This window comes from Patiria miniata, unplaced genomic scaffold, assembly GCF_015706575.1.
Source record: "Patiria miniata isolate m_02_andy unplaced genomic scaffold, ASM1570657v1 HiC_scaffold_1, whole genome shotgun sequence".
Taxonomy (NCBI): domain Eukaryota; kingdom Metazoa; phylum Echinodermata; class Asteroidea; order Valvatida; family Asterinidae; genus Patiria; species Patiria miniata.
The window spans coordinates 23,528,910-23,551,840 of NW_024037047.1; the positions used below are offsets into that span (position 1 = coordinate 23,528,910).

Below are 22,931 nucleotides of genomic sequence, written 5' to 3' on the forward strand. Positions count from 1 at the left end.
AGGCACCAGCTGGGATGTGTCTCCGGTTGCAATATGTCTCCGGTGGGAATGTGTCTCCGATTCAAATGTGTCTCTTTTTCTTCTTTTTGGCATTGATTATGGTTGCCCAAAGTCTCTCAAGGTAATGGGCCTCCTCTGGGTTCGAGTGATCGTTCACAAACGAAATGGCTTTCTCATAGAAACTAACTGGGAACCTTCTCAGGTTTTTCCTGGAAGCAGAGACACATCCTGTCATACAGGATCGCACTGTGGCGGGTGGTTTGGTACCAAACAAAGCCGTGTAGAACTCGCCCATAGTCAGGTTCGCTTTCCGCATCTGGCCGTTCTGAAGAGATTCCAGCCACTTGCCAAAGTGGCGGATGCGCCCCCAGTTGCCGTAGCTGCCTTGGATCTGGCAGTACTTGTGTTTCTTGGCTTGCTCGACGAACTTTATCGCAGTGGGAAAGCACGATTGACTATGCCCCCCAGGCCCCGTGCCTTGTAGGAAGACGGTTACATCGGCGAGTTTGTCGTAATTGTGTATGATATGGTACAGGTAGGTGTGGGCTTCTCGCCCCACGTTTGGTAACTTCTCCCACCTGTAGACATCAAAAGGCGGTCCCTTGTCTTTCCCCTTGTGATACACGTGACTGTGATCAGCAGTTGGCTTCATCCAATCCAGTTTCTCGTTATAGTGGGAGATGACGATTTCGTAGTCCAGCGGTTGGTTTGTGACGCCATCTTGACTGGAGTGGCTGGCTGCTGTTGAGTTAACTGGTGTAAGGACGAGACTGCCGTTCGACGCGTTTTTAGAAGCGTTGTGTGTCCTTGTAACATATTCCATTTGACGGTATATCGGAACTGGTCGAAAGAAATTGTCTGCAAGAAACACAGTAATTAAAGAACTAAATTAATTAAAAAACAAAGTAGCGTACGCTTTACCAAAAACGTCCACACAAGTCATAATGGACCTTCACGGATTTAGTCACTCGAGTGGTTGGTTGATATTGATTGGTTGATCGATTGAAATCATCTGCAAAAAAATATAATAATGAAATAAAGTAATCAAAAAACAAGTGCATGTGCTTTGCCAAAACGTCATAATCGACCCTCCCGGATGTGGTCATCAGCCGATCAAATAAGAGCGCCCTCTCCGCAGCATGCATATTCATAGATACCGGGCTTTAGATAATAAGTAATATGATCAAGGGATATGAATATAAATCCCCAACACAAGGCAGCAGAATCGTGGAATGGTTGGTACATGTAGCCGTGACTTGAGGTTTCAGAGAACAAAACTGCAAAACGAAAATTGTTTTTTTTCCCGAATTGACGCCAGGACGAATTGCTTCAGTCTTTACCTATAGACTAATACAACAACAATGACTGGCATTGTTGCGCTGTTAAGACACCTGACTATTCCGCACCTAATTAAAATATCCAAGATTTGGGGATAAGCAAATGATAGTACCACTGGACGCCATTGGGACAAGGTTGGTAATCACGCCTGTTTGACTCGACCAAAGCAAGCTACAGAATAATGTATATTTATGCGTAGGATAGATGCCGTTTCCCGTTTTAGAAATATCTAATGACCACATCTACACGGCGAGTCCAAAAAAGCAATTTCATAATCTACTTTTAGATGAAAAAAATTAATGAAACTGCTCAATCCGTTCAAAGAATATCACATTTAAACACAACGTGTTTGCATGACCCATGGCTAAGAGAAACTACTTCAGTCATTTTGGGATGAATTTTGCAACTTCCGCCTGAAGATTACTGGATAAATAGACATCTGCAGGTACAGAACTCATATTTTCCTTGTTAAACTTCTTCACCAGCTCAGTAGTCACTATAACTCCTGTAGTATCATGATTAAAGCAACATGGCGGAAACATTGACGCACGGCGCTGGCGTGGGACGAGTATCATTCTTGTTCTTTGATAATTTTCCATCGAATGAAAATTAACGGTGTCCACTGTTCTACCTGTGGAGATTCGCTTACCTCTAGTTGAAGCCGTTAGAGTGTCTTTGTGGGCATTAAAGACGTATCCGAAAAGAAAAATCATGAGAAAAGCGATGAGTAAAACGGCCAGATTTCTGCGTGGTCGTGTACAAACCGCCATGTGTATTGCTCGGGCTTGTTGATAGTGTACGTGTACTTCACTGCTAACACCTTTCCCTCCTTTCGACTTTCAGTTCAGTTTTTGTTCAGGGCACAATTGGCACCACTGCACATGAACTATTATAGTTGACACAATGAAATTGTTGGCCCCCAAAAAGCGCAAGCGCTACTATTATGGGTGCACACTGGTAAATAGGCCTAAAGTATGTTGGCTTTAAAGAGGTCATGTCGCAAGCAATTATCAGTAGCCTAATAAAAAAGTTATTAAAAAGGAAAATATCTCGAATGGACGCAACAAAATAGAAGAAACACAAAACTGTGAATGCGAACTAACAACGAACAACACTATTTATTCATTCATTCATGTAAGACAGCAATTGTTTCAAAAACAATCAGTTTTGTCTCAAAATCCCATAATTATTGTCTTCCAGGGTACAATAATCTTAGTAACGGCTTGTTATCCTTAGGCATTCTGCTTTCATTCGCCGCTTAAAGGGCTCCGTTTTCGAGAATACAAAACCTGTATCTCGAAATGCAGTATTTTGGGTATCCAATAAAACGTCGTTTTTGAAAGAAAGTGTACCGCACACGTTGAAATAATTTATATTTTTATTTATTATCCTTATCATCACTCACCAGCTAGGGCACACGTTATTTCAGTATAGGCTCATTCCAATGAGGTTTTTCTGCTCTAATTAGCCACTTAGAGAGGCTCCGTTTTCGAGAATATCTCGAAATGCAGTGTTTTGGGTTTCCTTAAAAATGCCGTCTTTGAAAGAAAATCTACAAATAAAACATATTTTTATGTCATCATCCTAAGTATCACCTTCCTGGGCACTCTTCATTTTCATTGTGGGCTTATTCCCATGAGGTTTTATGCTCAAATTAGCCACTTTCGAGAATATCTCGAAATGCAGTATTTCGGGTCTCCCATTGAACGCAGTTTTTAAAGAAAGTGTACCGCATATGTTTTGAATAAATAATATTTTTATTTAATAATCCTATTTTCACCTTCTAGGGTGCACTTCATTTCAGTATTGGTTTATTCCAATAATGTATTCTGCTTTAAGTAGCCGCTTAAATGGACTCCGTCGAAATGCAGTAATAATGCTTTCCTATAAAACGTCGTTTATGAAAGAAAGTGTACCGCACGTTTTAAAAAAAATCCTAATTTTCATCCCCTAGGAGGCACTTCATTTCAGTATGGGCTGATTAAAATGAGGTTTTCAGCTCTAATTAGCCACTTAAAGGGGACCGTTTTCGAGATTTTCTCGAAATGCAGTAGACCTTTTGTGGAATTCCTATAAAACGCCGGTTTAGAAGGAAAGTATATCGCACGTTTTAAATGAATCCCAGTCTGTATAAGCGTGTCCGTCGCGCAGTCCTAGCCTAGTACATTTTGTGCTCCGTTCATTTTAGGATTACAACTCTACATACACAAACTTACATAAAGGTGAAGTAGTAACTTCTTTTTAGACATCATTATAATGTTGCAGCGCCGTTAGTTTGTTTTGAAAGGTGACGGAAAGCGCGCGAAACAGAAGATCCCTGGTTCCCTCATACGCCATTCAATTATTAAGACGGGTGTGTGCGTAACCAATGAATAACTGGTTATTCGTCACTTCGTCAGATACTGGATGCGCGCTGTTCTGATATGACCAAGCGTCGAATAATTTATTCGTCAGTTCGCAAGACATTTTTTTTCCAATATGTGCCGATTCGTCACTTAGTGGGTTTCGGAACAACAAAAATGAAGTGTTTTCATGAATTAAAAACCTAAAAATCTGAAAATTCGAATATTTTTAACCCTAAAACTCAATTAATAAAAAAACTCCAAAATGACCGATTCGTCACTTCGTCAGATATGCGACGAAATATACATTATTCTGTAGCTTGCTTTGGTCGAGTCAAACAGGCGTGATTACCAACCTTGTCCCAATGGCGTCCAGTGGTACTATCATTTGCTTATCCCCAAATCTTGGATATTTTAATTAGGTGCGGAATAGTCAGGTGTCTTAACAGCACAACAATGCCAGTCATTGTTGTTGTATTAGTCTATAGGTAAAGACTGAAGCAATTCGTCCTGGCGTCAATTCGGAAAAAAAAACAATTTTCCTTTTGCAGTTTTGTTCTCCGAAACCTCAAGTCACGGCTACATGTACCAACCATTCCACGATTCTGCTGCCTTGTGTTGGGGATTTATATTCATATCCCTTGATCATATTACTTATTATCTAAAGCCCGGTATCTATGAATATGCATGCTGCGGAGAGGGCGCTCTTATTTGATCGGCTGATGACCACATCCGGGAGGGTCGATTATGACGTTTTGGCAAAGCACATGCACTTGTTTTTTGATTACTTTATTTCATTATTATATTTTTTTGCAGATGATTTCAATCGATCAACCAATCAATATCAACCAACCACTCGAGTGACTAAATCCGTGAGGGTCCATTATGACTTGTGTGGACGTTTTTGGTAAAGCGTACGCTACTTTGTTTCTTAATTAATTTAGTTCTTTAATTACTGTGTTTCTTGCAGACAATTTCTTTCGACCAGTTCCGATATACCGTCAAATGGAATATGTTACAAGGACACACAACGCTTCTAAAAACGCGTCGAACGGCAGTCTCGTCCTTACACCAGTTAACTCAACAGCAGCCAGCCACTCCAGTCAAGATGGCGTCACAAACCAACCGCTGGACTACGAAATCGTCATCTCCCACTATAACGAGAAACTGGATTGGATGAAGCCAACTGCTGATCACAGTCACGTGTATCACAAGGGGAAAGACAAGGGACCGCCTTTTGATGTCTACAGGTGGGAGAAGTTACCAAACGTGGGGCGAGAAGCCCACACCTACCTGTACCATATCATACACAATTACGACAAACTCGCCGATGTAACCGTCTTCCTACAAGGCACGGGGCCTGGGGGGCATAGTCAATCGTGCTTTCCCACTGCGATAAAGTTCGTCGAGCAAGCCAAGAAACACAAGTACTGCCAGATCCAAGGCAGCTACGGCAACTGGGGGCGCATCCGCCACTTTGGCAAGTGGCTGGAATCTCTTCAGAACGGCCAGATGCGGAGAGCGAACCTGACTATGGGCGAGTTCTACACGGCTTTGTTTGGTACCAAACCACCCGCCACAGTGCGATCCTGTATGACAGGATGTGTCTCTGCTTCCAGGAAAAACCTGAGAAGGTTCCCAGTTAGTTTCTATGAGAAAGCCATTTCGTTTGTGAACGATCACTCGAACCCAGAGGAGGCCCATTACCTTGAGAGACTTTGGGCAACCATAATCAATGCCAAAAAGAAGAAAAAGAGACACATTTGAATCGGAGACACATTCCCACCGGAGACATATTGCAACCGGAGACACATCCCAGCTGGTGCCTGTTAACCCTTGTACCTTCATATACAACTCTTAAGAGGTTGCCTACTGTCGACTTTGTCTGCGGCTCCAGTTTTAGTTTTAAGTAATCCGAGTGACTCAGTCAAAGATTAACTGTTTTTAGATCACATTTTTGCAGTGTAAGAAAAATAATCCTGTACAGCGCGTGGACAATCTGGAATGTGTGAAACACTGAAATGTGTGGCACGAAGTCAATAAAACAAGACGGAGAATGTATTTTGTATAAGATACAAGTCTTTTATTTTATGTCCCTAAAAGTAGCAAGAAAAATCAAGGGTGGTCATATTACATGGCAGTTGAAAATGGGGTGGGCAGGTATATAGGGACATTTTGTTTTGCGTACGATCATTATGGAGGTGTCTGTGTGTAGTCAAGGGTAAACGGTATAGTTATTGGTGATGTTCGTGTTTTTTCCTCATCCCCCCCCCCGGCCCTAGAACAAAATATGGTAGGGGCTGTCAAAATATAGGTACATGTATAGGGTAAACTATCATTTGTTTTGGCCTTAAAGATGATGAAGTTCTCATTGCAATCACAAAAGATATTAGCGCCCTGGTCTGTCAGATATCACATTAGTATATCCATCTTGTGGTTCTCAGACCGACATTTCCGGCCCGAATTATTGGATACAAATTGAGATTTTATCATCTGAGCGTATATAGTAGTGAATTTATGCTATAAGTTCCAAAGGAGGAATAGCGAGAACCCGGAAATGATGGCTGGAAACAACACTTTATTCATAATTATATTCCTCTTCAGCGGGTACTTTCACAAAATCCCGCTAGATCACTTCTAAAAATCAGACTAATCAGGTGCATGGCCATGTCACAATATGCCATGCTTACACACTCAGTTACTAAAGTATTCCATCCAATGACTCATTTCCACGTGCACGCCCCTACTACGTAGGACATTTAGCCACGCTTATTTTGTCTGCCTGGTTCCCAGACCTGAAGATTCTGAATTCGACATGTAGCGGGCACCCGACTAACGGTCTATTATAGATACGCCAGAGGGTTGCAGACCAGTAAATCGGTCCGAAATTGCCTACGCCGGCCAAATCACGATTTGCATGGAGCAAACACTCAATTAACTCCCGTTGGGGGCGCCCTACAGCAAGGTAGTCGCAAACAGAGGGCTTGTTTTCAGGCCAGAAATCGCAGTCAGAGATGTTTTTTCTCGCATTTGTTTTGATGAAACATGAGTCATCCATCCTTCCTCGTGCCGTACAAGTGATTTGGGGGAATTTTTTAAAACCTCGCTTCTTTATAGGTTGCAGACCAGTAATTGCCTACGCCGGCCAAATCACGATTTACATGCCCTCAAAATCTTCAGTATTTGAGCAGGCTGTGGGCAATGAACTTGAGGGTTTGCAAAAAATATGAGTGGAAGCCGTGCACAGGACTGTGAGCTTGTAGTTCCGTAAAATTTGGATGACATTGGGGCTCTAAAAGCGCTCTATTTTGCAATGGAGGGTAGGCATCGTTTTTCAAAATGGCGATGGGCTTCAGGACTATTTTCATGGGTGATCATCTTCGGATGGAAATTTCTCCTAAAAGTCATCAGTTGACCCCCCAAAAATTGAAAAGAAAATGAAAGATGATGGCATAAGATTTAATTTGATGTGTGTCTCGAACACCTTGGAGAGTTGTGAGTATTTTTCCCGAATTTCTGAAGTGGGAGCATTTACCATTAGGGTCTATGGAAGTTTATTTACTGGTCTGTAACCTTACGAACGGCCAGATGCGGAGAGCGAACCTGGCTATGGGCGAGTTCTACACGGCTTTGTTTGGCACCAAACCTCCCGACTTAGTGCCAGTATGTTTAACAGGATGTATCTCTGCTTCGAGGGAAAACTTGAGACGGTTCCCAGTTAGTTTCTATGAGAAAGCCATATCTTTTGTGAACGATCACTCGAACCCAGAGGAGGCCCATTACTTTGAGAGACTTTGGGCAACCATAATCAATGCCAAGAAATAGTGATTTGAATCGGTGACACTTCCCAACTCTTGGGGAGATTCCTAATTAATTTTGTGCCATGTTGTAATAAATGTATACCACTCTTAGGAGGTTTGCCAAACCTCGACTTTGGCTGCGGCTCCGGCGTCAGGTTCTGGCTTCATGAGTTTAAACTTGGAATTCAATTTACTTGGTCTCAGTGAAGGTCAGCACGTTTTCTTGGATTTCTATTGGGTTTAATCATTATAGGTATCTGGTAACTCGAAAACCAGAGATGAAGCCAATTTCCAGATGAAGCCGTAGCTTGGCAAATACTATAGCCCACATGGCGGCCATTTTGCAAATCCAAGATTACCGCCATGAAGGTGTGTACACAAATGCCAACATTGAGTATTCTCCATGCTTGGAAGATTCCAAAAATGTATAGTTTGGCTAATCTTCAAAATTTTGAACAAAATAAGTAGTGAAGCTGACGAACAGGAATGGAGAACGAAGCTGCACGCTTAAAACTGCATCTAGAGATATTTCACTATAAGCAAGTTGGGGCGAGGACCGTCAGTGGTTGATTTGAGACGTAATGTACGCCTGCGCACTAAATAACAACATGCGAACGGCTCTAATCCAGCGAATGTCAACAGTCCTGGCTCCCCGGTGTGCTTTGGGGTGCGCCCAGCTATTGGTAACCAGCGATGTAACCGCGCCACGTGGTCCTCTTCATGTGCAATGACTGGAGTACATATAATTCAACTATCCTGCGTTCGAGCAAATTTAGTAAAACTATGGTTGCCTGTGTAGTTAGCGTCCGAATTTGCCCTTTGTTGGAAAATCACGAACCGTCAATATTAATACAGAAAAAAAAAGAATATTGTATATTTTAATCAATGAGCCGATTTCGGAAATTATGTTATGCTGGTGTCGAGAGCACCGGTAAGAATTATACCGTTTAATTCCAAAGAGGAACAGGAATATAATTGTACTGAAATATTTAAGATTGTCTTTATAGAATTGTAAATACCTCTTATTTAATGACAAATTAGAAATGAAAACTTATGACATCCAAACGTAGTGGCACTCCCTATGCAACTTTAAACTGTTCACCTGTAACAGCGAATATCTCATACATCTACTTCAAAATTTATTTAAAACACGAAAGTGTTGTATATAGCAGGCACGATCATTCTATAGGGCGTGCAGTCCATAGATATAGAATACCCCCCCCCCCAAAAAAAAACCCAAAAAACAACAACACTAGATCGGCAGCGCATGCATACGCGCGGCCTTGCATGGAGGGTCGATCACGTGTTGGACATATCACAACGATTCTTAGCACACACTTGGATCATTATAAGGGAAATAAACCCTGAAAGTTGCGTGAAGATACGGCCTTCCAAACGAGAGAAATGAATTTTCAAAGATTTTGACCGCCAACGTGAAAATGTCTGAGCGCATGTAGTTTCATTCAAAATAAAGTGTTACGTAATCGCCGTCCCCAACCACACGGCTGCACAGAGAAGAGCGCACATCCGAACAAAGCATGACGGCATAGTGTCTGAAGTCTATTGGGAAGACTTTCACTGATAGTAAATACATGCATCAAAAGCTGCCTTCAGTGAAGCGTGGAGGGATGAATAGTGGTTTCCTCCATGGGAGAACGCGCACAGTGCGAGAGCACGTACAAATGGCTTGCACCAAGACTTGGCAGTCTCGCTTCCCCGTTACTCTTGCATTTTATTTTGAGACTTTTTCGTAACCGGCTGTAAAGGAACTCGATCGGTGCTCTGACAGGTGCCAATGTCTTCATGATCATGATGGTTAAACGGACGATATCTCGGATACTGATTCTCTTGTGGATAGTGTGGTTATCGCCGTCTCTGCTCTATGTTGTATTCCACGTATACGGTAAGGTGACATGTATGCTTGGATAGATCGTTTGCCGCATTATTGTAGTGGTCGGCCCTGCCGTATTAAATCAGACGAGGAGATCTGTACACAAATAATTAGGAGGATGGGAGGCTCATTTATTAGCAACAACAATTATTGGACCTCACGGATTGTCTCCTTGATCTGCTCTTGTTTTGTTGATGATTTATTAAAGTGATGCTTATGATCAAATACATGTAACAAAAACCTAGGCCTACATTATAATAGGGAGGGGGCCCGGACTACTTTGAGCTACAGTGTGTAGGCCTGGAGTATGCAGTAACACGTTCATGATCTATTAATATAACGCAGACTATCAGTACGAATTATAACCAGATGAAATACAGTTTTCTCAAAATATCTCACAAACATTAGATAACTAAATAATTCCAAATGTATCCAACACAGCAAAGGGATGCATACCTATATTTCCCGGTCCCTATGTTCCCCGGTCCCTATGTTCAGCAGTCCCTATGTTCCCCAGTCCCTATGTTCCCCAGTCCATATGCTCAAAGTCCATATGTTCCCCAGTCCATATGTTCCCCAGTCCATATGTTCCCCAGTCCATATGTTCCCCGCGGAGTATGTTCCACAGTTCCTATGTTCCCCAGCTCCTATGTTCCCCAGTCCCTATACGTTCCCCAGTCCATACATGTTTGTACACCAGGCCCTGTGTTCCCCAGTCCATATGTTTCCCTGTCCCTATATGTTCCCCAGTCCATATGTACACCCCAGTCCATATGTTTCCCTGTCCCTATATGTTCCCTAGTCCATATGTACCCCAGGCCCTGTGTTCCCCAGTCCATATGTTCCCCAGCCCCTACGTTCCCCAGTGCATATGTTCCCCATGCCCTATGTAATTCCCAAGTCACATGTTCCCCAGTCCATATGTTCCCCGGTTCCTACGTTCCCCAGTCCTATATGTTCCCCACGGTGACCCCATTCATACATAGAGTAATTACCCTAACCCTAACCGTAACCCTAACCCTAGGGGAACACTGGGGAACATAGGGACTCGGAAACATGGGGACTGGGGAACACCTCTTTCTAAAGAATGTAATTCGGTAATTTAAGAGTCATTAATTTCGTGTAAATATTTCATATAGCCTATGTGTCCACGCTAAAAAAAAAAAAACGATTTTTCGAAAGGACTTGTGGGCAGTAAGTTATCAAAATACACTTTTTAAATCGATATTTTTCCCGTTGCCATGGTAACGGACCATTATGTGTTTGGCCTTTTTGGGGCAATTTTGAAGCTGCAAAAAAAAAAAAATCAAAAAATCTGCGTTGTTAAGTTTTCAAAGGTCATCAAGCCAAAATGCGAAGTAATATCACAAAAGTAACGATACCACAACAAAGTATCATCCTTGCCCTTACAAGAAAAAAATAGAAACACTTTTGAAAAACCACCTTTATATTATTTTTAGGCACTAAAATACAACATGTTTATACAACTATCAAAATTGCATTTTTTACCCCATTTTTAACCCTCCAAAATGCCACTTGCCAGGGCACTCACAATACTTTCCCTTTGGCTATGGTTAGATCCGACAGTGGTCTTTTCATATCTGGTGAGAAAAAAATTGGGTTATTTTGTGCAGTAGCGCTCCAAAAATGGTAATTTTCACAAAAACCATAAAAAGTGTATCTTCAGTTTTTGTTCCCCTTTGTTTTGAGTAGTAACCTGTATAATTGGAATTGTTCTTGAGTCTGGCACATTTTCACAAACATAATCACACTGTGTATCATTGTTAGACCAATGGATGAATAGTAGGTGGTATGGTCCCCCAACATCCTGTTAGGCCCTGCCCACTCCCCCTTTGCCACCGAATTTAGATCTTGTATGTCACATAACGATACGAATGTAAGTACATAATTTGCAAGTGAACACTTTAGAAATTACCCAGACTTCCTTTTCACAGCCTCCCCTTCTCCACACACGGGGCATTGTTTAGGGTTGAGGGTAGGGTGTGACCACCCACCAATAACTTGAATTTGTCGGAAAATCATTGTCAAGTCGACAAAAATCATGTGTTTGCAAGCCGCAGTGAATAATAATGGCCCTCTCCATTGTCCTCTGATTGAAGTGCATCCGTTATTTAAATGATGTCCCCTCCTTCCCACCCTGCTAGGCCCCGCCCCTTCCCTTGCCACTAAATTTAGATTTGTATTGCTGTGTGTATTTGCCCAAATTATAGATGTCAATTTGCAAGTGAACCTTTTTAAATCTACACCAACATCCGTCTCACAGCTAGCCCCCTTCCCCTGCCATCCCCTCTCCCAATGCCCATAAGAGAGCCCCCCCCCTCCCCCACTCAACAAGTTAACAAGTACAATTTTGTTCAGATTACATACATGCATACGACCTAGGTGAAAGTCTGAATTATGCACACCGGCTTTTTTTTTTACAACACGGGGCAGCTTGGAATATCCGAAAAATGCAGAGGAGAAGGGGTGTATGTCGCGGGAATAGGTGGGAGGGGGAGGGTGATCTGGACACATGTATACATGTATGCATGTACAATGTACTGTACATTGTAATGCAAGTTACTTTTTCAAATAGACATTTATTTCCGTATACAGCTAGTACACAGTAGATAATGATTGATAATCATACAAAAACACACTCCGAGATGGAAAATTACATAAGAGACCTAACAAATAGTAGAGGTGATGCTGATATGGAGGCATATTCAAAAGACCAGTCTTATGTAGAAATGCCTTTACAGACAAACAAAACAAGACAACGACAAATAAATCTAACAACATTACAAAATTACGAGAACAGATTGTACGTATACTATAATGATATAAAAAGCACAAAATAAACAAATGATTGGAAGGGCAATATTTAATAGAGAGAATGAGCCATGATAGATAACGGAAAACATTTTTTTTGTAAGCAATCCACATATTTGTGGAATTACACTGAATGTGTGGTGAACAAAAGAACGTTTATTTTATTATTTTCAAACCGGAAAGGAACAGGCGATTAAGAGAGCAAATAACTGTTATTTGTTTATATTGAAATACATGTTCTTTAAAACAAGGATCACTCCAGTGAAAACTCCGAGAGAAATCAGCGTCAATGTGATTGAATGAATTTCACTCTGACTTGACTTGGCCCTATGTACGTGTAGTTAGGGTCTGGAGTACTGTTTAAGTTGACGTGTCCTCCAAATTTGTAATTGCCAGATCAATATGAAATTTTGTGACTTTTCCAAACTTTTAACAGTGGTCACCATGGCACCAAACGCACTTCTGTAGTGTGTTCCTTATTACCATGGCAACCGATGTAAAAACATCGGTGCTCATAAACTTAAGTCAAAAATATACTTCCATTTTCAAAACCTATCAAGTAATTATCTTTAGACTGAAATTCATGGCTACATAATTAACAATACATGCTCATGCAGCATGTAACGTGGCCGCCATTGGTGCGAGAAGCCCAAGTAATTTACATTTTTCTGATAGTTATTACATGAATCAATTGCAGAGCATGAAATAATATCACCATAATTATGTACATATATTCCAGTTTTGCCAATTCGGGTTGAAACCCACCAATTTTTGGAATACAATCAGTAGATATATGGTCCCTATGGCGGTAACAATGGATACATACACCTGACTGGGATGATTAAGTAGACCAATAAAGTTTTGTAGCAAATACAATGTATAGAACCATTTACACATAAAATACAGAAGCTATGCCAAAAATGTTATTGAGACTAGAGTTTAGAAAAAAATATAGAAAATCACCTCTAGTGGTAGCAGCAATAGAACCAAGTATGTCGTATTATTACCCCCCCCCCCCCTTCTGAAAGCCGTGTGTGTGCGTGTGTGGGGGGGGGGACTATACGACCTACTATTCATCCTCTAGTCTAAAAATGATACACAGTGTGATTATCTTTGTAAAAATGTGCGAGAGTCAGGAACAATTCCAATTATACAAGTTATTACTCAAAACAAAGGAAACAAAATGAAATACACTTTTTATGGATTTTGTGAACATTTCGATATAAAATAACCCACGATTTTCTCACCAGATATGAAGAGACCCATGTCTGAACTAACCATAGTGAAAGGGAAATTATCCTGAGTGCCCTTGCAAGTGGCATTTTGGAGGGTTAAAAATGGGGTAAAAATGCAGTTTTGCTAGTTGTAAAAACATGTTGTATTGTAGGGCCTATTAACAACATTAATATAAAAGTGATTTTTCAAAAGTGTTTCTATTTTTTCTTGTTTGTTTGTTTTAATTTCTATTCATATAAAATCAAGAAAGAATGCACAAAATGATACAATAACAAAATTAACTATACAAATACTATATGTGGAGCAAAATAATTATATGAATGGAGGTGACATTCGAAAGAAGGACAAAGCCTTCTGTAGAGGAGCACCCTAGACTGCTGTCAAATTACAAAAATTTATGCATGTAATTATACAATCTATTTCGGTTGCATAACTTAAGTTGAGATGATGTTCATTTCCGGGTTTGATAAATGCAAAGTAACGGATAACAAATAACAAATACTGCCTTGCTCATTATGGACAGGAAAAGCAGTTAAGATTGGCACAAAGAAAATCCCTGTATTTGTCTAAATAAAATTCTTTTAAGTGCTTTATAAATACCTTTTTTGACAAGTTAACTAAATCGTTTCTTAAAAAGGGTGGGAGTAAAATAACAATGGTAGACAAAACATGTCTATAATTAGCAGATACAATGTATAGCCTACAGGTCGTTTGCAAATGGATTGCCTTGACGAGTCTGAGTATACGAGTGAACATCTTGTTTCAAGGAAAAACAATCATCGCAACTTAATTTTTTTGGAAGCAATTTATGAAAATAATCATAATACATGTAGTGTAAAGCGATCTAAAAATTATAAACTTCTTCAAACTTAAGAATTTTAAACTTAAAACAGAGAGGTGTAAGGAAAGGATGATACTTTGTCGTGATACAGTTACTTTCGTGACATTACTTCGCATTTTGGCTTGATTACTTTCGAAAATAACGCACATAATTAATTTTTGCAGCCTCAAAAGTGCCCATAAATGCCCAAAACACAATGGCCCGTTACCATGGCAACGGCAAAAAAAATCGGTTTGAAAAGTCTATTTTGGTTACTCACTCCCCAAGTCCTTTCATCCCACAAAGTATTACCCAAAAAAAAACAACAACAACAACAACAACAAAAATCGAATTTTTGAGCGTGTCTATATTTTATTAGAACGATATCACTTAATGAGTGTTAACATTGTGAAGGAAATTGTCGCGTTTTAGTAACAGTGCAATTTTTCTTTCCCTCTTTAGATGCTGAGCAACTGTTTCCCCAAACCCAACGCAACACAGAGTCCTCCCATATAAATGCTATTCCATCGGCCTCTCCCAGTCCCAGTAAGACGACAGATTTTCCATTGGAACTTGCCTTGACAGTACCCGTCCTTTCCCCGAAAGAAGGAGATGCCGTCCGACACCAGCCGCTAGACTACGAGTTTGTCGTCTCCCATTACAACGAGAGGCTTGATTGGCTGAAGCCACTTGCCAATCACAGTCACGTGTACCACAAGGGAAAGGACAAAGCCCCGCCCTTCGAGGTAAACAAGTGGGAGAAGTTGCCCAATGTGGGTCGAGAAGGTCACACCTACTTGCACCATATCTTACACAATTACGACAACCTCGCCAACGTCACAGTCTTTTTACAAGGCGCGGGGCCTCACCACGACAAAGTATGGTGCTTCCCCACCCCGATGGATTTCGTCAAACAGGCCGAAAACAGCAACTTCTGCAAAAAATTGTGGTGACCTTGAAATCTTCGGAACACATTCAATTCCCGCGCGGAAAGTGGCGGAAGTTCCTGAGGAGGGGTCAAATGCGAAAGGCGAGATGTACCTTTGGCGACTATTACAAAGCTGTGTTTGGTACCCCGCACCCCCTTCCATTCCAGTGTGTTACACGGGCTGCATATCGGCCACCAGGGATAATCTCCGACGGCACCCGACGAGTCTGTATCAGAGGGTCATCGCTTTTCTGGATGATCACTCGAATCCAGAAGAGGGACACTACATGGAAAGACTCTGGGCAACTGTCATCAATATGAAGTAGAATCCCTCTTCGGGGTCTTGTTCACTTTGGAGTCAACACCCATTAGTTTATAGGCATAAAGGATCAATCGCAACCACTCAAAAACGAAACGAAAATATTATGAAATTGGCCGCGACTAATTTTACGAAAGATTCGTCAGATATAGTCAAAATCTTTTGGTCTGGTTAACTAGACTAGTACAGATACACTGTATATAGGGTTAAATGGTTAGAGGGCGGTCTCGCTATCCGAGGCACCGGTCGTTCACACTTGACCAATGTATGTTACATTGTCATTGACATTTGTCATTGAACAAAATCAATGAAAACAAATCAACATATGAATGGAAAACAAAGTATTTGCCCGCTTTGAAAAAAATGGTGCCCTGTCGGCACGGTTTCAGATATGCATATACGCTCAAGCTGTTTAGTTGATACAACTATATTGTAAAAGTATAGCAATTTTTGCTTATAATAGTTGTTTTAAATATAATGAAGTCTTGGCGTTTTTAAATTAATCATGTTAAATTAATTGGATTAATTTTATTTTTTAATCAATATAGAATTATTTTACATTTTAATCGTATGAAGTTTTTAAAGCAAATAACGTTGTGTATAGGTTTAGCTGCAATTCTGCATTTCTGATGGGAAAGTTTTCGCGAGATAAAGCACCTAACTGAATTAAGTAGAAACTGGTGTCGACTTTTCCAATTACGCAACGTGCGTGGCGGGTAAAGCAGGAAGAGCGCCCCCAGCGACAGCTTGTTCTGTTTTTTGAAGTTCTGAAGTCCATACAAACCGTTGACGCGGTGCAAGGGTTATGCAAACAAAAAGTCTTTACGAAATCCCGGCTTTGTTTCGGCGTCAGGAGATTGTAAGTCTTAACTCTGACATGAGGGAGTCGAAGTATATATTTTGGTGCATAATGTGCTTCACGAACATTACATTGTATGAGACCAAGCGATTACAATATTTCCATTTGGCCAAGTTGCAGAAAAAAAATGTTGCAACCTGACGCCACGTTTTTTCTTCATATAATCATCTCAATGAAGGTCAGTCATTGCAAAAAATGATGATAAGACATGAATCTGGGACTACTTAGGAAATACTTAGAAATTTTCTTGACTCTCCATAGACTTTGTACACAACCACTGCTGTGGCGTCAGGTTGCAACATTTTTTTCCCAAGTTACTTCTCGGTGATTCGGAAGACGGTGATTGAACCGAAGCTGAAGACGAAGTAACGATTTCGAAAACCCCCAACGTCAACCAAAACTTGCGTTCAAACGGATGATAAAATAAGTCTCGGGGCATGGGCGTCGCGAGGGGGGGGGGGAGATGGCAAGGGGGCGCTTGCCCCCCCCCCCCGGAAAAGCCCACCCCCCCCCCCCCCCAAAAAAAAAAAGAGGGAAAAAAAGAAGAAAAAAGAGGCGCGAAGTCATAGTGGTGTAAATTTAAAACTGAGAAATCGAGAATATGTTGAGAAATACAGGATTTGTTTGGGAAAAAATATGTTTTGCCCCCCTCTAGAAAAAATCCTAGCGACGCCCATGTCTCGGGGGCTGTTGTTTCACGGAAGTATTCTTGGCTGAAAAGGTATCAAGCCCGATAATGGAAAAAAAAAACGTAAATGGTGAAAAACAAAGAGGCGTTATAAGGGCTGGCGAAGCGGGAGGGGGGATGATATGGCAGAGAAAAGTTTGTTTTTCTTTTATTACAACAGAGATTGGAGAGAAAGGTTTTAAAAACTGTAATTGTTGTAACACACTCCTCCCCTTTCCTCTACGGATTCGTGAAATATGTATAGAAAGAAATTGAAGAAAAGAAAAGGGGAAAGAAAAGCACCCCCTATCGCTATATGAGTCCACCCCCCACCCACACACACATAGCCACATCTGGCAAATTTGCATTTTTCGGCTGGCCAGTTGGGCGGTCATTCCTTCAATTTCAAGAACAATTTCTCGAACATTTATGTCCATCTCTTCACAACATTTGGTTATAATACAAAACTAAAGAAAAAATATACTGACGGAGGCATGTTAACAAAAACCGAAGCTTATAACATAAAACATGCCTGTACACATACCGTCATCAACACCACGAAGTTAACACCCATGTATATACCAGTAAAAACTAGCAATCGGAGAAAACGGCATCTAAAGTTGAACGCCTTCTAAAACAACGATTTGCGTCAAAACGGCAGAGTATTTTCAGTTGGGTTTCTTGTTATAGACACTTGATGAATTGAATTTATTAAATCGGCTATTTTTCAACCGTTTGTGTATTTAACCGACAAGAAATAATAAAAAAAATGTGAGTGTCAGTTCGTGAAATCGAAAAGGCTGCGAAACTGCAAATTTTCGTTTTCACGAAGTAACACTCTTCAATGTATACAGCACGAGGAAAGTGCAACTTCAGGTCAGCGCGCGCGCGCTCATACGGGGAGTTATAGAGGTACTTGCTTGACCTGACGGGACTTGCTCGACCTGACGGGACTTGCTCGACCTGACGGGACTTGCTCGACTTGACGGGACTTGCTCGCCTTCACGGGACTTGCTCGCCTTCACGGGACTTGCTCGACTTGACGGGACTTGCTCACCTTCACGGGACTTGCTCGACTTGACGGGACTTGCTCGACTTGACGGGACTTGCTCGACTTGACGGGACTTGCTTGACTTGACGGGACTTGCTCGACTTGACGGGACTTGCTCGCCTTGACGGGACTTGCTCGACTTGACGGGACTTGCTCGACTTGACGGGACTTGCTCGCCTTCACGGGACTTGCTCGACTTGACGGGACTTGCTCGACTTGACGGGACTTGCTCGACTTGACGGGACTTGCTCGACTTGACGGGACTTGCTTGACTTGACGGGACTTGCTCGACTTGACGGGACTTGCTCGACTTGACGGGACTTGCTCGACTTGACGGGACTTGCTTGACTTGACGGGACTTGCTCGACTTGACGGGACTTGCTCGACTTGACGGGACTTGCTCGACTTGACGGGACTTGCTCGACTTGACAGGACTTGCTTGACTTGACGGGACTTGCTTGACTTGACGGGACTTGCTTGACTTGACGGGACTTGCTCGACTTGACGGGACTTGCTCGACTTGACGGGACTTGTTTGACTTGACGGGACTTGCTCGCCTTCAGGGGACTTGCTCGCCTTGACGGGACTTGCTCGACTTGACGGGACTTGCTCGCCTTCACGGGACTTGCTCGACTTGACGGGACTTGCTCGACTTGACGGGACTTGCTCGACTTGACGGGACTTGCTTGACTTGACGGGACTTGCTCGACTTGACGGGACTTGCTCGACTTGACGGGACTTGCTCGACTTGACGGGACTTGCTTGACTTGACGGGACTTGCTCGACTTGACGGGACTTGCTCGACTTGACGGGACTTGCTCGACTTGACGGGACTTGCTCGACTTGACAGGACTTGCTTGACTTGACGGGACTTGCTTGACTTGACGGGACTTGCTGGACTTGACGGGACTTGCTGGACTTGACGGGACTTGCTTGACTTGACGGGACTTGCTTGACTTGACAGGACTTGCTCGACTTGAAGGGACTTGCTCGACTTGACGGGACTTGCTCGACTTGACGGGACTTGCTCGACTTGACGGGACTTGCTTGACTTGACGGGACTTGCTCGACTTGACGGGACTTGCTCGACTTGACGGGACTTGCTCGACTTGACGGGACTTGCTCGACTTGACAGGACTTGCTCGACTTGAAGGGAAACTCGGAAAAGACTGGACGAAAGGGGTCCTTCAAAGGATACATCTATACCCAATCTGCACTGCCTGCCATGCAGTTGATGAAGTCACGTACAAATGTAGATACGCAAGGCTTTCAACTGTCCAGTGTGTACTCGATATGCTTCTTTGTGATGTGCCTATAGAGCAGGACAGAGGATGAATATATGAATATGGCAGGTTCAGTTGGAAAGTTACAGAGACAGTGGAGCTGTGTGCTGCCAACTGCCTGTCTCTGTTAATTGTCGTTTGGTAGTCAAGTGAAGGGAAAGTTCACTGGCCAACGAATTTATACAGTTCCTCCTCAAGGACTCGCTAAAACAATATTGCACTCGTCATATAGCTCGTGCAATATTTTCTTGTATCCCCCTCAAAGCCATCCAATATTATATAATTATATGTTGGCAAAACAATTGTAAATAAAGCTGTTGCAAAAAAAAGTTGTCGTTAATAATGACATTACGTTGACAAATAGTATGTAAATAATGTTGTTGCAAAAAAAAAAAAATGACATTACGTTCACTGCGTTCACAAAGTATTTGTAAATAACTATATTGCAATAAATATTTGTAAATAATGAGATACATAACGTTACAAAGTTATTTGTAAATGATGCAGTGGCAGCGGAAAATGAATAATATCGCAAACTGCCAAACGATTATCTATACATAATTGTCCAAGAAGAAATGCATGATATGTATCTAATGAATTATATATAAATAAATAAGCTGAACTGAAAACTGAATTATAATAAAAGGTGAATTATATATAATAGTGTTGTTAAATAATTTAATTACACGTGGTGCTTCATACCTTCGCCTCGGAAGCGGAACTATTGTGCACCACCTACTGGCAAAACACTGGACAGTTACTCAAAATGCGACGATGCGACAATGCGATGGCACGACGCGACTATGTGACGGCACGACATGACTATGCGACGGCACGACGCGGCTATGCGACGGCAAGACGCGACAATATGCGACGGCACGACGCGACTATGCGTCGGCGCGGCACGACGCGACAATGCGACGGCACGAGGCAACTATATGCGACGGCACGACGCGACTATGTGCCGTTGGCGGCTTAACATGGCTGAGAATCCAAGCAACAGTGCCATACACATGCGCCGCGTACGTGGCAGTATTGTAATTCCATACAACAGAGACCGAGATATCTTTTTGTCCACGCACTTTAGTATTTTTTAGATTGCAAAATCTGATGATTTAAAATCTTTGACTGAAACGATGCTAAGTACTCAGATTACTTAAAAGTAAAGCCGCAGTTGCAAAAAAGTCGAGGTTGGGTAAAAAAAAGTTAAGAGATGTATACACAAGTACAAACGTTTACAGGCAACACTTGGAAATTTTCTCCGAATCAAATCTTTACATTGATTATAGTTGTCGAGGAAGACTGGGATCAGATTCACTCAACCCTCACTCCCGTGGCTTCAGAGGTGCTTGGAGTACGCCGCCCAAGGAAGAAGCCTTGGATTTCATATGCTTCCCCGAGCCTTGTAGACCACTGCCGGCAATCTATAGGTTTCACAGACCCATAGAAGTCTACCGCGAGTTTAGCAGACAAAGAAGATGAAACCTAAGACATGACCGCACCTTCTGGCCACATCGGATCGCCGACGCAGATGAAAACAGCTTTCGGTCAGGAAATCTTCGACCAGCTTTCAAGTCCATCAAAGAGCTTAGCTGCCAGGCCTAAATCAACGTCAATCGCCCCCCCCCCCCCCGGCTCGCTGACAACGGCACACTGCTTATTGAAGCCTCAGCCAAGCTACATCGATGGTGTCAACACTACTTCAGCGTTTTCTGCAAGCCTCCGCCTCCTCCATCCAACAGGCTGCAGACGTTTGCCAACTGGGGCACCGCGGATGACCCCATCTCGCTCGAACCACCCTCTAGCTCTCTCAATGAGATCGCGGACGCCATTAGGAAGCTCCCAACCGGTAAATCCCAAGGCGCCGACGGCATTTCTGGCGAAATGCTTCAGGCAGCAACTGATCCGATCACTTCCCGGCCACAACAGATGTGCTGCCGCATCTGGAAAGAAGAGCGAATCCCGGCCAAGTGGAAGGAGTGTCATCCTCTCACTTTACAAGAACAAGGGAGACCGGCGAAATACCTCGAGTTATCGCCCCATCACATTGCTCTCCGTCCCCTCTAAAGTTGTCACGGCCATCGTCATCAGACGAATCCAACCCCTCCTGCTAGCCAAACGTCGCCCTCAACAAGCCAGCTTCACACCAAATCGCTCCACCACAGACTGCATCCTTGCCTGAGAGTCCTGACACAACAACGGAGGTCATATCGCCAGCCACTGCACACAGTGTACGTCAATCTGAAGGCAGCCTCTGATTCCCTGGATAGAAACGTCCTTTGGCTGCTCCTCCAGGGTGACGGAGTCCCTCCTAAGTACATCCGTATCCTGCGGGACCTCTACACCAACACTACCTGCAGGGTGCGAGCTGAGGGCAGTATGTTGGATCTCTTCCAAACTACATCAGGAGTCTGTCACGGCTGCGTTGCTGCACCAAACCCCTTCAATGTTGCAGTTGACAACTGGTTGGACAGAATGATGGAACGCTGCCCTCACCTTGGCGTGGACTATCACTTCCACCTCACCGACGTCTGCTACGCAGATGATGTTTTGCTGGTTGCCATGTTACTGGACTCCTTGGCTGAGGCTTTGGAGATTCTCGATGAGGAAGCCTCGCCCTTAGGCCTCACCATCAGTTGGACCAAGACAAAAGTTCAGTCCTTATCCACCTTCCTACCGCCACCCCCACGGGAGATCAACATCAACACGTACCGAGCGCGTCGAAGTTGTGGACGAATTCATCCATCTTGGCTCCAAGATCACCAGCGATTGCTCTTCGGAGCAAGAGACTATCCGCGCCACCCTCAAGCCACCCGAGTATAGCGAAGCAGCAAGATCTCCACAACCACCAAAGTCCGCATCCTGAACACCTGCGTCCTCCCTGTTCTCCTCTACGGCTGTGAATCATGGTCCCCCTCCACCGCAACCTTTCGCCGCCTCGATGCCTACCACCTGTCTTGCCTACGTTACATCCTCGGCATCTGCTGGTACCACCACATCACCAACGACGAGGTCTATGCTCGAGTAGGTGCCCCCACACCCCTGTCCACCACCATCTTGAGGAGCAGACTGCGACAACTGGGACGTACGTGTTGCGCGATATGGCGACGAAGTCCCGGCGACTGCAGCATCCCTTCCAGCCCGGCTGGCGTCGCCCCGAGGACGCCGCCACATCACCTGGGAATCTCAAGTCGCAGCGACGCGCCCATCGGACGACCTCCTAACATTAGCACAAGATAATCGAGCTTACAGACATCTGATCGCTACGGTCACTTAAAGCGGCCATGTGACATTAAGTAAGTATGTATAGTTGCTTTTCCGCTTAAGGCATTGTTTTTGTTCTGGTTTTTTTTTCTTATCTTTTCTTCTTTTTTCCCCTTTTTATTCCACCCCAAATACCATAGACTTTGTACACCTTTTTTAACCGCTGAATTTTGGACCTTAAACAAACTCGTATTCTAATAGAACCAATAACCTATGTCCTAAAGAGTGACGTCTGGGACTGAGAAATGTTTCTCACTCCCAGATTCATGTCTTTTGAGGTAATGGAAAACGGCGTCAGGAT

General features: G+C 43.0%; 3 protein-coding genes and 1 pseudogene across 3 annotated transcripts; 2 read left to right on the plus strand and 2 right to left on the minus strand.

Annotated features, from left to right (window-relative positions):
* On the minus strand, window positions 1-845 carry LOC119721328. The gene has a single exon (XM_038191397.1). It carries the CDS (start codon window positions 821-823, stop codon window positions 62-64), a length of 762 nt encoding a protein of 253 aa, XP_038047325.1. The 5' UTR covers window positions 824-845; the 3' UTR covers window positions 1-61.
* Window positions 846-4,663: 3,818 nt separating this feature from the next.
* Window positions 4,664-5,554, plus strand: LOC119721404. The gene has a single exon (XM_038191514.1). It carries the CDS (start codon window positions 4,686-4,688, stop codon window positions 5,445-5,447), a length of 762 nt encoding a protein of 253 aa, XP_038047442.1. The 5' UTR covers window positions 4,664-4,685; the 3' UTR covers window positions 5,448-5,554.
* A 3,519-nt stretch (window positions 5,555-9,073) lies between these two features.
* Window positions 9,074-16,183, plus strand: LOC119725961 (annotated as a pseudogene).
* A 1,870-nt stretch (window positions 16,184-18,053) lies between these two features.
* On the minus strand, window positions 18,054-19,283 carry LOC119731930 (mucin-20-like). The gene has a single exon (XM_038205233.1). The coding sequence runs from the start codon at window positions 19,281-19,283 to the stop codon at window positions 18,054-18,056; it is 1,230 nt and encodes a 409-aa protein (XP_038061161.1).
* Window positions 19,284-22,931: the final 3,648 nt, after the last annotated feature.

Coding starts and splice junctions, on each gene's coding strand:
- LOC119721328 (XM_038191397.1), bottom strand. CDS start 823: ATGGAATATGTTACAAGGACACACAACGCTTCTAAAAACGCGTCGAAC.
- LOC119731930 (XM_038205233.1), bottom strand. CDS start 19,283: ATGTATCCTTTGAAGGACCCCTTTCGTCCAGTCTTTTCCGAGTTTCCC.
- LOC119721404 (XM_038191514.1), top strand. CDS start 4,686: ATGGAATATGTTACAAGGACACACAACGCTTCTAAAAACGCGTCGAAC.